The sequence below is a fragment of the Dicentrarchus labrax genome, unplaced genomic scaffold, assembly GCF_905237075.1.
Source record: "Dicentrarchus labrax unplaced genomic scaffold, dlabrax2021, whole genome shotgun sequence".
Lineage (NCBI taxonomy): Eukaryota > Metazoa > Chordata > Actinopteri > Moronidae > Dicentrarchus > Dicentrarchus labrax.
The window spans coordinates 15,923,602-15,940,566 of NW_026136708.1; the positions used below are offsets into that span (position 1 = coordinate 15,923,602).

The 16,965-nt window shown below is 39.2% G+C and overlaps 1 protein-coding gene across 1 annotated transcript in view; it reads left to right on the top strand.

Annotated features, from left to right (window-relative positions):
- Positions 1–225: 225 nt before the first annotated feature.
- The window catches only part of enpp1 (ectonucleotide pyrophosphatase/phosphodiesterase 1), a 29,531-nt gene continuing 12,791 nt past the window's right edge, over positions 226–16,965 (top strand). Inside the window, exons 1-14 of the mRNA XM_051408682.1 lie at positions 226–482; positions 3,754–3,826; positions 7,097–7,157; positions 9,032–9,129; positions 9,212–9,291; positions 10,635–10,754; positions 11,708–11,817; positions 11,924–11,989; positions 12,086–12,158; positions 13,363–13,471; positions 14,447–14,578; positions 14,701–14,732; positions 14,870–14,997; positions 16,759–16,828. Coding sequence (XP_051264642.1) covers positions 351–482; positions 3,754–3,826; positions 7,097–7,157; positions 9,032–9,129; positions 9,212–9,291; positions 10,635–10,754; positions 11,708–11,817; positions 11,924–11,989; positions 12,086–12,158; positions 13,363–13,471; positions 14,447–14,578; positions 14,701–14,732; positions 14,870–14,997; positions 16,759–16,828 — 1,284 coding nt within the window. The 5' untranslated portion in view covers positions 226–350. The remainder of the gene's footprint in view (positions 483–3,753; positions 3,827–7,096; positions 7,158–9,031; positions 9,130–9,211; positions 9,292–10,634; positions 10,755–11,707; positions 11,818–11,923; positions 11,990–12,085; positions 12,159–13,362; positions 13,472–14,446; positions 14,579–14,700; positions 14,733–14,869; positions 14,998–16,758; positions 16,829–16,965) is intronic.

Sequence of the window (16,965 nt, forward strand, 5' to 3'; positions counted from 1 at the left end):
GGAATTAGTTTGTCTTTTTTTAATTTAAATTAAGTTCCAACTCCTCCTTTTTGAAGTGGCCAAGTATGATATTTACTGTTGAACAGACTTTGTTGGAAAATGACACAATAAGCCAAAAGGTTTTGAGGTTTTTTTCTTTAGGCAGATCAGTCACATGCTGCTTGCTTGCTGCTGCTTCGTAAAACTTGTAGACGTCGAGGAACAAGGCGGTGCTACTCTTGAGCAGAGGGGGTCATATCACACAGTATATAGCTACTCCTCACCCTCCTCACTGCCTGCCACTCAGTCTCCCTCCTGGAAAACACTGGCAGGAGGATTGTGTTTTTTTGGGTGTGCAGCGGCTCAGCAGCATGGAAGTAACTAAAGGAGAGGAGAGCTCGGCTGAACAGGCTGCCTCTTTATTTGGGGCATCAGAGCTGGAAAGTCAAAGGAGAAACACTGAAGGTGGAAAGAAGAGGAATAACTGCAAAATTATTACTGGGGTAAGTTCAATAAGATCTCTCTCTGACCTCCTACCTCCTCTCTGACACTGTTAACAATGTTTTCAGGCCACATGGTGTTATTTACTTTCACACTTTTGGTTGAAAGTGCTTTAAAAACTGAAACAAGTTTCTGCACCTTTAACTATATTATTAAAAACAACAAATATTCCTGTACAACTCAACATTGTGAGTCTGTGTGTGGTCCTCAGTAGATTTTATATGTCACTTAAATGTCTGTATCTTTAAAATAAAGTGTAGTGTTATTACTTTAGGACCCCAGTGTCCATAAACCTATACATACTGAGTTTATAGTGACTGTTAAAGCTGACACTATTCATGGATACACAAAAAACAATAGTTAGCAACTATTTTGATAATCAATTAAGTCATTAAAGTAAAGTACTAAAGTAAAAAATAGTGAAAGTAGTGCTGAAACCAGAAGATTTGCTGCTTTTCTTTGCCAAATATGATTATAAACTGCATATCTTTGGGTTTAGGACTTTTATTTGAACAGAACAATACGATTAATTAGTTAATCGTGAAAGTAATCAAAAGATTAAATCGATGATGAAAGTAATTGTCAGCTGCGGTTCTAGTGACTGCACATCTTCAGTTTATCATAAATCAATGTCATTACCTACCAGGAATCTAATACCACAGCTTCAGGTCTGGATTTCTGCACAGTTTACCCTCCAGTGTGATTAATCCACAGCTGTCAAACAGCCGAGACTGTCCCTGCTGCCAGTGTGAAAGTGGAAACAAAAATGTTGTCACCAGAGTGCAAAAAGACAGAGGCCAGAAGTGTCTGTACAGGTGGAGAAGATGATCCCTCAGATCACAGCGCTGATTGAGATCTAAAAGAGTAAAGTTTCAGCGTAAAAGTCTGTGGTGCTGTTACAAAGTTAAGAGAGCAAGGTTTTCACAGCAGCCGTGTTTTCAAATAGATCGTGTTTCAGATATTTAATCTGGATGTTTGAGGAGGGAGGAGGGGGGAAGTTGCAGGGGAGGGACACAGGCAGTAGAAACATGGCAATTATAATATACTACAGCACAAGGTGTAATCCTCAAATGCCTTGTTTGTGCAACCAACAATCCAAAAAAAAAACCCAATTACTCAATTTAATCTAATGTGAAACAGCAAAAAGCTCACATTTATGAACCCTTAATCAAACATGTGCACCATACTTTAATTAATAACATGTGGAGTTGAGGGTATATTCATATAAGACACATATCCTGTTTACTGTATTAAGATCTTAAGGGCAAATACTGCTGCTTTTAGATTTTAAACTGGCTGAAAGTGAGTATTTTATGCAGCTTTAAGACTCAGCAACAAGCACAGCTGCCTTTCACTTCGGCCTCTATCTGTCTTAAGGGATCAGATGGATGACAATCTGCTTGGACGTTAGAATGACTGTTTTGTTTGTATTCTTGTCGGAGAGGAAGACACGCAGAAGCGACAGCAGCTTTTATTGTTCACAATTCCTTGAGGCATTCAGACAAACCACACATACTCCACAGAGAAACTAAATCTGGGATACATTTGGGGCTTTACTTGAATACTAAAACCATAATTAAAAGAACTGCAAAGAAAAATGTAATTAAATGCTGCTGTTGTGACGCTGTACTCGGAGCTAAACCCGATGTTTACAGTAAAATAATAAAATAAATTGATATATCAGGCACATTTTTAAGTGAAAATAATGTATATATGCACTTAATCCACCTCATCACTGGAATTTGAACTGTATAGATAGAAGAATCATCTCACAGTAAACACATCTGTCAAACTATTTACTATCAAACTCCAGCTAAAACCTCAGGAACCAGTGATTTCAGTTGCTGTCTCCTTGGCACTGATTGAATACACATGTGGAAGAGTCCAGACAACAATATGCTCCCTCCTGTCATAGATCAGCCACCGTACATCTGTTAGTAGTAGTTGTGCTAGTTACTGTGCAGTGTCATTTGAAGTCTAGCAAAAGTGTGATTGCAGTGTGTTTTGGAGTACAGATATAAAAGCAGGCCTGGGTACTCATTAGGTACATACTGTGCAGTTTGATTTGACTCCCAACAGTCTTATCAGATCTGCACTGTGCACAATAGAAACAAAGACGAAGTTAGTAGTGTGTTTCAGAGTCAGACGGGTGGGTTTCCACCAGACAGACAGTTTACTTTTACAACCCACAGAGACCACATCTTTCCCAAGGAGCATCATTCAATCCAGGTCTCTCTCTCTCTCTTCACCTATAGCTGGAGAAAATAAGTGCACATTACCCAGACACCAGGCACACATGACGGCATATTTTCATACCCGTCTAGGAATGCTTGTGTACGTGAATCGCACTGAACGGATTACTTGTGGTTGGTGATTTCCACAATCCTGCTTTTGTAACTAACTGCACCCAACTACAGCTTTTAGAGTGAATACAGCGTGACAATATGTTGAGTTTTAGAGGGTTGTATTTGTCTTAAAATGGTAAAAAATGATATGTCAGAACTTAACTTGTTCCCTGTTTATATCAACATGGTTTAAACATACATAACAAGTGAGCTTTTTTTAATTTATGTGTATTATTTTGCTTTATTTTTTACGTCTTAGTTTGGGAAAAATAACAGAGATAAGTTCGTCTGCATTGGAAAAAACTATATTTATATTCCCCCTGCTTCACATTTTACACTTATCAAGTGATTTCACTGGTGAAAAGACAACATGGGAAAGAAAAAATACTTTGAGATACAGTGAGATAAGATTAAAAGGTTGTGACCCCTATAAGCAAATGGGAATTTAATAATCAAATATATCAAATAATATCAAATATTTCAGTCTGGACCAGCTGACACTGTCATCTCTAGAGCCAACGCTGGATAACATTACTGTATAGCACACTTTCTGTGGTAGTTATTGAAGGAAGTATTTCTGATTCTGCAAAATGTCTTGATTGATGGCTTCTCTCAAGGGGCCAGAAGTCTGTCACAGTATGCTTATATTATGGTTACAAGGCATGTAGCTTACACTAGAGTGTGTCTAGAGAGCCAGTAGAACAAACCAAGGCCATTTCCACCATAATATCATCCAAAATTTTCACTCTCAGTTTGAAGGTAGTTACTAACTGCTATCAGGTGTAATGGTGGTCAGTCATCATTCTTCTCACAGAGAAGATAAATATAAACATCTTCAGTCGTGTGTGTTGGCAGCTGTTTGTGATTAATGAACTGTTATCTGCAGTGACTGTAACAAACATCCTGACATTTGTTCTCTGGGTTGCAGGTCCTGCTGCTTTGCTTACTGGTGGTCATCCTGGCTGTAGTGTTTTCTCTGAGAAAGAGCGGTGATGAGAACGGTAGGAACTCATGGCTGTTTCACTGAATTTACAGCTGCAGCCTGTTTTTAGGGGGTTTCCACACCTTGTATATATCTATCAGCACAGCCATCAGCTGTAGGAGGAGGGCTTCTCACTCGGTAACAGGATTCAGTTACAGTATAGTTAGGCTGTAGTTTAAAGGTAACATTGAGTTTTCCGACCACTAGTATCACAATAGAGTAACATCTTGCTCCTGCACATACACAAGGGTGAAGAAAATGGTTTCACACTGCTACATTGACCAACTGTAATGCTCCAAGAAAAGATGAGCCAGCAAAAGGCTGGAAGAAGCGACTATGAACAGCTTTTTTCAAATGGTTTTGAAATTTAAAAGACATTATATAATGATTAGGGCAGTATATTTTACATTTCCATTGGGATAATTTCATTTCCATGGAGACACAAACATATGCCATCAGAATAAATAAGACAGATATTTGTTTAAATATACAAATATGGGCTTTAAGTTTGAAAATCTGGCCTGTGATACTCCAGGAAATGAGAAAACAAAAAACAAACTGTTTTGCGGTAATTCTCACAGATTTAAGACATACAGTGATTGAAGGTACTCAGATAAAAATAACCCTCTCAGGTTACATTTTGGAGGAGCACTTATTCAGCAAAGGGTGGTGAAAATACATACTACATGTTGGTCAGTGGGCTGAGGAATAAAATAAATCTGCATTCTGCTACTGTGAGGCTACAAAGTGCCATTTGGGCTACCAAAAGTGAACCTAAATTAGAGCCTGCTAATGTCCCACTCCCTCAGAAGCTTTGAACTGGCAGTATTTAGAGCAGTAGAGACGGAGGGTCAAGTTACCAACCAGCCAGTGAAAGAGAGACACAGAGGTGAATGTGAACTCCTGCATATGATTTGTTCACAGGGTATGTTTCTGTCAGGGTGGTGCGATCAGGCTTTTTTAGCCCACTGTTGCAAAACACGTCGTAAATACACATTTAAGTGAGACAGGAATGTTCACCCGGGGTTGGCATGTTTTCTGCAGCTATAGATTCCCTCTGGTTGGACGTGGGCAGCGGCGTCAGTGTGCTCTTTGTTGCAAACCGCTGTGCCAAAACACCCCTCTTCCATTTCAGGGGCAGCGGTGGTGGCTGTGGGCAACTGTCCCCAGCCTGGGTGGGGTTGCTCTCTCTGCTGTGGCATTTCCCTTTAACTTATACTTCCTACCCAGTTGACATGAAAGCCATATGGAAAGAATAAATTTTGACTTTCCACTCACCCAGATTCATATTTTGTTTTTCACATCTATGCAGCGTTTGTGGAACTGCAACATCTTTCATAGGGCTGCTTTCTTGGTAAGGCCTTTGGAAGTAGATGAAAAGGAACAGAAATAACCCAGGACTTCTTCCTAGAGGCTGACAGTATGTAGTATAAAACGCTGAGAGCGGGTTTTCCCGTGGATTACAGACCACAGCAACTTGTCTCCTGAGACGGAGCATCCTCGTGTTCGGTCCAAACCACAGTGCTGGCCTCGAGAGGCAGTGAGGAGGGGCTTTCTCACCGATGTGCTAAGACTCCCTCTGTCATGTGTCCAGTCAGCAGCAGACTTCACGGATGTATCGGGAAGGCAGTTGCTTAAAAGGTTAGAGAGGTGGCCCAAAGCTTCCTGGTTAGAGTTACCTTGTCCATGGGAATATCTTCAAGTTGCTTTCCAAGAAAGGAGAAAACAATAGAGGATAATTTGTAACTGGTTTGTGTCACATTGCTAGAGCATTTATTTTAACTCAACCTTCATTGCAACATCAAAATGAGACACTCGTCTCTTCCTCATTGTATATGAATGTGACCTCCTTCCCCTCGTTTTTCCTCTGCAAAAAACAAAGCATTGTCCTCTATTTACATCCCATATTTTGTGCTTATTTGTCTTTTCCAGGAACAGTGAAACAGCAGTTAGAGCATCTTTAACTTAAATAATGTGACGTAATTCTTTTTCTTGGTCACTAGTTAAATGAACACCTCTTTAAGAAATCATGTTACCATGAGAACAAAATACAGATGGTTTCTATTGCATGTGTGAACACATCCTGTCCAGAACAAAATCTGGCTTAAAAATTAGATGGTTGCGCATTTTGTCTTTGTTCATGGAGTCAGTGCTGTAATCCATTTGTGCCTTTACGCAACATATTCATGTGGTTCACAGAGCTGTTCTTTCTTCTATCTCCAAAAAAACAGTGGAAAGACTTCACTGGCCAGGAAGCACAGGAACCCTTCAGTCTCTCTCTGTCTTAAATCATGTCGTGAATATGTGGATGACAAAGTGGCGTTCTGCATTCTCGCTTCCTGTTGTGTGCCAATAAAGTGACTCAATGATTCCATTTGATTTGATGGAAAGGCCCTTTAAACCAATTTTCTCAATCGGATTCTTACTATAAGCTATGGGAGCCTACACGTAAGAGAGGTTTTCTGCCAAAGTTTTAATTCACACGAGGGATTTTTGTCGGTTTTAGTCTTTACTTTTCTCACTTGTTTGACATGGATATGGCTCAGTTGGAAAATAGGTGATGTAATCCAAATCTGATGACAGTTGTGGCCGTTGTTTGCTAAAGTTGCCAGCACTGTCAGTCAAATCTAATCAAATCGGACTGAATGAAACAAAGGTAGATGGAGAAAAAAATAGCTTGTTTCTGTTTTGATTTGAGAGTTTGGCTCAGCCAGATTCTCTCACACTTTTCTAACCGTGACAAAACAGGCAAGACTCAGAGGTCTGTTATGTACTGTATGTTGACCTCCATGACTCCATTGCCACACCAAGTATAAAAAGCACAGTAGTCCCAGTTAGTACTTCTCAAACCATGTAAGTGCCAGTGGAAAAACAAAGTCTTACTAGTAACTGTGCTATATTCAGAGCTTCACAAGATATTTATGGTTGAATAAACAATGTTAACTGCAAAAAACAGCATGGCTATGTGTGGTACTGTATTCATGGTTAGGTGGTACTACCAGCTCTTCCATGCTACACTGATTGGTGGTCAGTTAGTATCCCCTGTGTCTGCTGACCCTCTGCATCACATAGCACATAGCCTCAAGGTCACACTTCCTACAGTCTTGGGTAATTGTTGCTTATTTAGTCATGGATAAGTGGATGGATAATAAGTTTTCTTTATCTTATCATATAAGTCTGGTTCATCCGCTTTTAAGTTATCTATATCTGTGTTATAGTCACAAAAATATACTGTATGCAACTGAAAACATACCTTTTTCCACTGACAACACTTTTTCTTTTCCACCAGAAGGGAAGGTCTGGCTGCAGGTGGCCGATGAAGAAATTCAACAACCAAAGTGTCCATCTGGGTAATGCAATACTCTTGTTCTGCTGTTGTAATGTGAGAACTAGAAGAAAACAATATCTCAAATCTCAGCTTGCCCAGTTTGAGTTATATCATCTCCTCCCCTTCTTTTTGTACAACAGATTTCACCGTGTTTTAGAGCTGAGAATGAGGCTTTTCAGCTGTATCGCCCACAGTTATCATGAGTTGAGTTCATTGTTCCCAGCAGGCAGTTCTTACTTAACATGAAACTAAAGAGAAACATATAAAGTATTTCTTTTTATTCACTTTCTATTCAACTTAGTTCTTTAAAAGTGTGTTAATAATCCAAACAAATGACATGTGTTTTTTTATGATGGTGTTGGCTAAATGGAAAAAAATGTCACAATGGAAACCAGGCTAATGACTAATCAGGCATGTGTTGGTGAGTGGTGTGTGTGTTTCTGCTTTGGTAGGGGAGTAAACCCAGACAGACTCACTATGGAAAAGAAAGCCTGTGGCTACATATGAAGCTATTTTTGGTTTGAAAACATCTTAAAAACAAATGAATGTTGTCTGTATTTTTTTATATGAAAGTCACTCATTCTGTTGTGTTTGTTTATATTGTTTCTGTTGGCAAACCACATTTTTAATGTGTGGTTTGGTCTTTACACGCAAAGAAGCAGCTCTCCTGGAAAATGCTGATTGCAAACTTTTTTTTACATGTACATTTTTTAAATACACAGATTATTTTTGGAGGAGCAAAGAATCACATAAACAGTAAAAACAGAAGAGAGCAAATGGAAAAAGGAATTGCCTTTCCAGTTTCAGTATCATTAAACTATTTAAATGAATCAATTAATTTATGTTTCTCATAAACCCATTTTTAATTTGACCAATTTATAGATGGATTAATATATTAATCTTTGTAAATGCTGTTAATGTTTTAGATTCTTCTTTTCATTGCCCATCATTCCTGTTTTTGTAAATAATTTGTAAATGATTTTAAATAGAAAACTGATTGCTAACATGTTAGCCAAATCAACTGCATAAGATAATATGTCAATGTTCGTGTTGACAGCTTGTTCTGCTGCCCCCAAGTGGCCAAAAAACCCTCTGAATACTGCTTTAGCAAACAAAATATAATTCAAATACAGAGCTGACTGGGTATTGTTTGACTATTTTCAATACTGGTGAAGATTCAGTACCTGAGTTTTGGTGCTGATACAATGCTTTTAAGTTAAATGTAATGCCTTACCAAGTAAAGAAATAACTTTTTAAGATAACACGCCAAACTGTTAAATGCACCAGGAGTCAAAAAATGAGTCAAATATAGTCTAAAGGTAGAAATGTTTCTTGATTTTGATCAAATATCTGATCAATCAGTGCCAACCTGCGTTCCTTGACACCATTTAACACTTCTGGTCGATATTCACGTATTAAACAAATATTAAGTTTCAGTAAGCAGCCCTATGTAACTGCAGTATTTTGATCGTTGTACAACTAATCACAAGTAATGAAGTAACCTGTAACTCTTGCAGATAGTGAAATTATGAAAAATGTAGTGCTCCCAGTGAAATGGGAGGGGACCCTGCCTCACGAACAAAGAAATCTGCAGAGACTAACAAAACTCTTGTAGTCTTTGATTTTTTGCCAGTAGAGTTACACTCCTCTTCCTGTTCTCCACCTCTATGTGTTTGTGTGGTCTGTGATTTGACTTAATTTCTCCTAGTGCTTCGCCTAGTCAAAGAGCTGCTTTGTATTCTCTCTGCACAGACCTACTGTACCACACTACTGCTGCACTACTGGTGCCAAAGCTGTCCACGTCTCTTGCTGAGTAATTATTCAATTTCCCCATTCACAAACCCACCTGAGTGTCATAAAACATTGTTCTTCCTCTCTCTCTGTCTCCCCGTCCAGTTTTTCCAAGCCTCCTCTCATCCTGGTATCCTTGGACGGTTTCAGGGCGGAGTACCTGAAAGATCATGGCAACCGCCTTCCTGTCATAAAGAAATTACGTAAGTCACCAGCATTGTTGACTCCACAGCTCTTCATGGTTTACTATGCATCCTGCTGTGACAGAACGTAATTGTGTTGCAGGAAACTCAGGAACAACAACGGAATACATGAGGCCTGTCTATCCCACAAAGACCTTTCCCAACCACTACAGCATTGTGACTGTAAGTGTTTGCTGCTCAGGGGTTGATTTATTGGACACAAATTGTTTGTCTGACTTGTTTTGTTTTCAGTGGTGGAAGAAGAACTCTTATTGTTTACCAATACAACAATGTCCTGCATTCAAAATCTACGGTTCATTTACTTAAGGTTAAGTATCAAAAGTACTCGTTCTGCAGAAAACAGGCCCCTGTGAGTGACATATATTATATATTACACTATATGTGACATTATTATATTGATATTTAGTGTTTATATTGATGCAACAGTGCACAAGTAGCATTTTACTGTTGTAGCTGTTTAAGGTGGAGCTAGTTTTAACTACTTTACATAAGTATTTAAGTAGATTCACCTAGAGGTCAGGCCACCTCCAAAGGGTCACAGGAAAAATCTGAGCGGTCATTGGATGATTAATGGGAGAGGAAAGAAGATAAAATATAAAGTCCTGCTACACAGATAGTAATTTAATCTGTTTGGGCCTTATTTTAATGAACCCATCTAAGATGTTTAGATGGGCAAGGTCTCTTTGGTGGAACTGTTAAATGCTTACAGACATCTGAAATAAGTGCTGTGGTTCTCAACCTAGGGGTTGGGCTCACTTCAAAAGGTCACAAAATAATCTGAGGGGTCTTAAAGCTCTGTGGTCTTGTATCTATTCTATATTTGCTTGAGTTTTACATCTTTGGAAGTTGAACAGTTATTTAAAAGTTTAGAGGGAAAATATGTCTTTGGTGGATCTACTAACAACTCCTGGATATCTGAAACATGACAAGAGGCCCCAACTAGACAGTACTTTTCTGTTACAGGACAGTTTAATCATGTTGAATCTAAAATTGCATTGTATTTGATAAGATTATTATGTTTTCTGTGTGAAATTTTAACCTGAAAAGTAACCGGTAGCTGTGGAATAAAAAGTATATTTCCCTCTGAAATGTAGAAAACCTGAAGTAGCATAAAACCAAATAATACCTCAGAATTTTACCTAAGTACAGTACTTAAGGTAATGTACTTACTTTCCACCAGTGCTGTTCGTGTACCACAGTTCAAAAGTGAAGTTGCAATTGTAGAATCAGGGTCTCTGCACTGTAATATAGAGGTTACTGTTGGGGCCTAAATGGCTTACATGTGCTTGTGGAGAGGAACAGCAGCAGAACTGGGAGTGGGGGGAGGGGGATCACAGACTGCATTTCACCTCTTTGGCAAAACCAGATCCTGCAATTAGAATAAACTGCTGCAGTTACCAGTAATATTTAGGTTAGAACGATTGGTGATAGGACGTAATCACTTTAAACAACAGCCACATCAAAACAACTCAGTTTGGTTGTGTTTTTATCTCTGATTCCTGCAGGGCCTTTATCCTGAGTCTCATGGGATTGTGGACAACAAGATGTACGATGTGACCCGAAACACTTATTTCAGCTTGAAAACTGATGAGAAATTCAACGCAAAATGGTACCAAGGAGAGCCAGTAAGTGAATCTGTCACGATATTGCGCACAAGGGGCAGGACATTTCTGAGAACTGCTTTCTAATGTCTCCTTTACACATCTGAGACTCTGAGCTAGACATTATTGTTCTGTAAACTGAAAGTTAACACACCCTGATTCTGTGGAATCATGAATTAAGAAGCAGTACTTGTAAGAAATATGAAGCATTATGCTCATCATGCTGTAATTTGCTGTCTGCAAACGGCACGAGACACTTGTTTTTGACAGAGTTTCATTGCTTAGAATCAGCTCTCCCCAAAATGAGCTTCTTGACATAATTATGGATTCTGCTCGTGCTAAATGTCAGCTTGTGAGGGCAGCGAGTTATGCTTGTTTAGACACTTTGTGGTTGCCATTTAGAATGGGATACCTCTTAAATCTCATTCCTTAACTGTGTGACAGCCTGCTCCTCTAGCAATGTAACTCTGCAGGAGGAAATGGAAATGAACCGTGATTCCTGGAATGCATTCTTTCGTAATGAACCAATACAACTAAGTGCATCTGCTAAAGCATGCTTACAAGCCTGCTGCATAAATAAAACACTTCTATCTGCAGATCGGTCTAACAGGTATTGATTTAACACGAAAATATGCAGTTAGATTTCCAGTCTTGACTGGACTGTGAGGGATTACATTATCTTAATGCACTAAACACTGCTGCTGTGATCCACTGATATGAATGAATGAGGTCTATTACAGCTTATTCTGAATTAATCATGAACCTAGATGACACTTAACTCCCCTATTTTCCTTTCCCTTCCTTTCTTTTTCTTTCCTTTCCTTTCCTTTCTTCTCATTCCCCCCTTTTATCTCCTTTTCTATCTCTTCGTCTCCCTCTTTCTCCTTCTCTTTTTTCTCCAATTCTACTTTCCTTTAATTTTCTTTTCTTTCCTCTCCTCTCCTCTCCTCTCCTCTCCTCTCCTCTCCTCCCCTCAGGTCTGGCTCACTGCCATGCGTAACAAACTGAAAGCAGGAACCTTCTTCTGGCCTGGGTCCGATGTAGCCATCAATGGCACCTACCCAGACTTATACAAGCTGTATGACAAGTAAGACCGATGCCATTATGTTGTATACTTGTTGTGTTATATCAATTCAAATGGCACAATATAGTGATGTATTGATTTGTTCATTAATTACCTTTTTGGTGCACAGGAGCATTTCATTTGAGAAGAGAGTGTCGACATTGTTTCAGTGGCTCAGTTTACCTCAAGGAGAAAGGTATTACATTCTTCATTATCATTACAAAGATTGCACTGTGAGTCACCATCAACAGACACTATAGGTCAGACTTAACTGCTGTCTTTGTGATTTTAGACCTGACTTCTACACTTTGTACCTGGATGAACCTGACACATCGGGACATATGTATGGGCCAGCGAGCAGCCAGGTCAGTCATTCACTAAACATTAAACCTGCAATTACAAGCTGGTTGTTAATTACCTGAAAGAATAACAGAACAGACAGAACAAGTAAAAAAAAATCTTCCACTAAGGTCCATTACCTAGCTTTTTCTAGAGATTTAAGGGTCTTCCTCCGCGGTTAGAGTTAGCTTTGTTGTCCTGGAGATGCCTCACTTGTCGTCACAAATGGTCACACTGAATATGTGAGGGAAGGATTGTAATAAACTCTACCCACTGAAGAAAACCATGAGATTCAGTTGAAAGCTCTGAAAAAAGTTAGTTACTACTTGAAATTCTGCTTGTGGAGCCATGTAATATTTGACCAGGACTGCAACGAACGGTTATTTTTTGATAGGTTGATCTAAATGATGTCAGAAAACAGTATGTAAACTGTAAATTACTCATGCCCAAGGTAATGTCTTCAGATTGCTGGTTTTATTCGACCACCAGTCTGAAATGCATCATCAGTATAACATTTGAGAAGTTGAAACAAGCTAAGTTTTGGCATTTCTGCCTGAAAAATGTGTTAAATGAAAAGTTAATAGATTAACAAAGTAGTTGCCAATTCATTTTCTCATTTTCTCTATTATCTGATTTATAAGGAACACATTTTTGTCATATTCGCTGAACTATATCCTGACAGTAGCATACAAGACAAATAATCTGTGAAAAGATCCGGTTCTTCTGGCTCCTCCTAGTGCTCCTAATGACATTTGCAGGAATCCACCACGGCTGAACAATCAGAGCAGAGAAAGATAATTGATTGTTGTTGTTGCTTCCTAAATTGTCAAATACCTGATCCTTTGGGTCCTCAACAATCAACTATCTTTCTATTCTTTCTATTTTTATAAAGTTACTGCAGCTTTAAGCATTGTGTTAAAACTAATGTTTATCTATCTTTATCTCTATCTAACATTTAACCATGACACTGTCAAAGGAATTGTTGATTATTGTTGATATGTTTAATGAAGCATCTTGCCTCCATTCCAAATGTTAAACCAAACCTCATTTATTAAAGTTAGTTAGACATTAGTCCATAACCATGACACTTTAGTTTATTATTTTAGCTAATTATTTATTTGCTGAAGCAAGTTGTTCTAGAGGTGTTTACATGATGAAGCTACAGTTTCTCTGAACATTGCTCTCCTGCCACAGTGATACTTGTAGCTTTAAATGCTGTTGTTCCTTCAGGTCGTTCGGGCCTTGGAAAATGTGGACAGGATTTTGGGCTTGCTGATGAATGGCCTGTTGCAGAGAGACCTGCAGCACTGTGTCAACATTATAATCATATCAGACCACGGTGAGATAACCACATGGTCACCACACAGCTGTGATACACTTTACTGAGTGTAATTTTACAGAATAAAGTCACCAAGACAAACAAATTCTTCTCAAACTCCTTTGAAGCAGTTCAGAGAATTTTTTGTTTTTCATTTCTGTTGCATTTTTTTTTTGCTTTTTCTTTGTCTTTTATTTAAAGCTCTGCATTTGCTTACAAATAAACTTGGCACATCCCTCCTACAGCTCAGTGGTTTCACCGTAGTAAGACATGCTTCGTTTTAGACCCTGTGTGCCACTGAGGGGGACTTTAGAGCCTCAGTGTCATCTTAAAATGTTTGACTTGGTTGAGTCACTGCACCTGTTGCAGGAGAAATCTACAAGTACATGAGAGAAATCTGATGAAAAATGAGTCTGTTATGTGGGAGTAAACTGGGAAAAACTGCTCTCAGCTGTATGTTAGGAGGATATTTTGTGACTACAAGTTTGTCTGGACATCTGGAGGCCATATGTTTAGTCTTGTAATTAAGTATATTAAAGATCAATGCGCCGGGGTAAATGTGGCTCAGGGCAATGCCTAGCCATCATCAAAGACATCATTTCGAAGAGAAAATATGAATTTTGACATACTGGGCTAGTTATTAACCTGCAGCTAGTCATGAAGGACAAGACACCAGAAAGATTCACCAGTGTTCACATGTCACACCCAAAACGGCTGCATCTTCAAATGTGCTGTAAATTTTAAGGGCTGTAAGTAAGTGCTCAAAGCTTCGGGCACATTTCTGACAGGATCCACTTTATGCCTCTACAGGGGGAAGAACAGTTAAGTTAAGCAATATCCGCATAGGATAAAAAAATCATACGCATAGGCTTATTGAGTTTTTTAGTAACTCTGCACAAACTTTGCACTTTTCATGCTGTCATGATTTGTCATTTAAAATCTTCACCATTTGGGATAAAAACTGAGAGCAAATATATATATTTATTTTTTTCACAGGCATGGAGGAGGCTTCATCAGACAGGGCAGCTTACGTGTCAAACTACGTGGCCGATACTGCTCACTTTTCTGTCATCCAAGGCCCAGCTGCTCGCATCAGACCCACTCACCTCCCAGATAATTACTTTTCCTGTGAGTTCCTCTCGAGAACACCCAACTCCCAACTTCCCTCCTTCCCAGCTTCGCAGCATCGATCAGTGTCAATTTTGTATGTAACCAGTGTGACTGACCTTGTCCTGTGTTCCTTTCCTCAGTCGACTATGAGGGCCTGGTGAAGAACTTGTCGGTATGCGAAGTATTCCAAATGTGACTTTTGTATTGATAAGAAGAATGAAAAATTATCTGCTTGCTTGACTTCACGTCAAACAATCCCATTCTCTCTCTGCTGTGTGTTGATTCTCCTCTTCTGTGTCTGTTCTGAAGTGCAGGACCTCTGACCAGGCAATGAGACCGTACCTCAAAGAAAACCTCCCAAAAAGGATGCACTTCGCCAACAACAAACGCATAGAGAGAGGACACCTGTATATGAAGGAAGGGTGGCAGGCTGCGCTGTAAGTCACCTATCAGTCTTTTTACTGTGTTAACAACGTGTCGAGAGACTGAAAAGAGCAAGCTGATTGGTTGATCCTACTCGTGGCGGGAAGGCTCACACACTTCAACAGTACACTAAAGTATGTTTAAAGAATCTGGATTCATATTTGATCAGCGCTGCCTAGTTTGACAGTTTGGTTCGAGTTTCGTTCGTTGCATTCAGGAGTTAGCCACGCCCTAAAGCATACCCTGCTGTATGTCTCTTTTACTTTATATGGAACATAATTTACAGAATGTTGCAAAATGTTGTACGGAAGAAGAATTGAAACTGCTGAATGAGACCATAAACTTACCAGAAAACTGTTACTGAGGTAATAAATCGAGAAGTAGGATCATTTTGAACAGAGCTGATCGCATGCACAGGTCTTTTTTTGCTACCAATAGAGCTGCCCCCTGCTGGCTATTAGAAAGAATGCAGGTTTAAGTTACTACTGCGTTGGTTACACCTCTCAGGCCTGGAATCTCTGTCCCCCTAATTATGTATTGTCAATGAGATCACCCTAATCCAAAGATCTGGAGAGAAAGAGTAAGAGAAAAGCTCAAACGTGCCGCACACCTCCTGACTGCCTGCACATGGCACAAGACAAGAAGGAGCGTCTTATTGGCCGAAGAGCAGTGAAAATACTTGATTTTTTGGACTTCTTTATTTCTAAAATCCTGCCTACAGCAATGCTGGGAAGGTACTCCTAAACACTCACGTAACAGCCAGCTTGATTCTCTCTAAATGTACTTGTTAAAAAGGATACAAAAAACAGCAGAAGAATAAGGATTAGAGGTATGTTGTGTTTAGGGTTAGGGTTGTGCTGAATTAGGGTACTGGCACCTTTTTGGGTCCAATTCAGGCACTGATGATTACTCTGAGCAGCATGCAGAGAAATTATTAACAATATCACTGAACATATTTCTAACCTAACATATTCCTGCCTAACCCAACAAAAGTTCTGAAGCTGGCCTAAAACTGAGCTAAATCTAGTCAGAAAGCAGCTGAATTGGCGCACTCTCTGATCGATTTTGTGTCTAAATGTGCATGTGACATAGCATAGACCTTGACTACCACTTCACATATTTCGAATTTGAACACTTAACAATTAAAATTCTGTGTTCCATGATGGATAAACGTAATAGTTTCAGTTATAAGGATACAAGATATCCTTAATTTCGAGCGCTGACTGAAATGGGTTGCCATAGTGCTGTTTTAATGGGCCAGATGTCTTTCCAGGATGAAAACTGTTTTACCAATTGCATTTCTCAGAGTTAAAAAGACACGCTTGAAACACCAATTTACAGTATTAATTAGCTGAAATGCAGTGTAAAATACCAGAGCTGTTAAGGTTATTGATCAGGAATTGGCAATGGATGTGAGTGTATGATAAAAAATTAAAAAAAAAGGTTGCCACACAGAAGCCTTTACAGTAATTAGTGTCAGCAATCATTCATAATGAATGAAACGTGGTATGTTGGAGAGGAGTTGTACAAGTCCTTTGATGGATAGAAACCATGTAATCATGGATAATTGCTTCAGGCTGAAGAATTTATTCAGTCGACTTGAATGCAGTTGCACGGAGAATCGCTATAGAATTTAACTTGCCTGACCCTAAAATTAAGATAGAAACACATGTCAATAACTATCATGGTGGTGTTACGGTGACATCCCTCCTCCATTTCTCTCTTTGTGTTTATTTTAACTCCTGAGATAAAATACTTTTGTTCTATCTTGACAGCAAACTGAGCGAATTCAAGTACCGAACCGGTGGATTCCACGGCTCGGATAACCTCTTCACCAACATGCAGGTCAGAGGAAGGAGACATTTGTAACCATATCCTGTTTAAAAGAAAAAGGAAGGGTGTTAGCTCTGTGAGATAAGATATTTACAGTGTGATGAGGCTCGACAGCCGTTTGTTACTGATGTCACTCCGCTCAGTGTGAT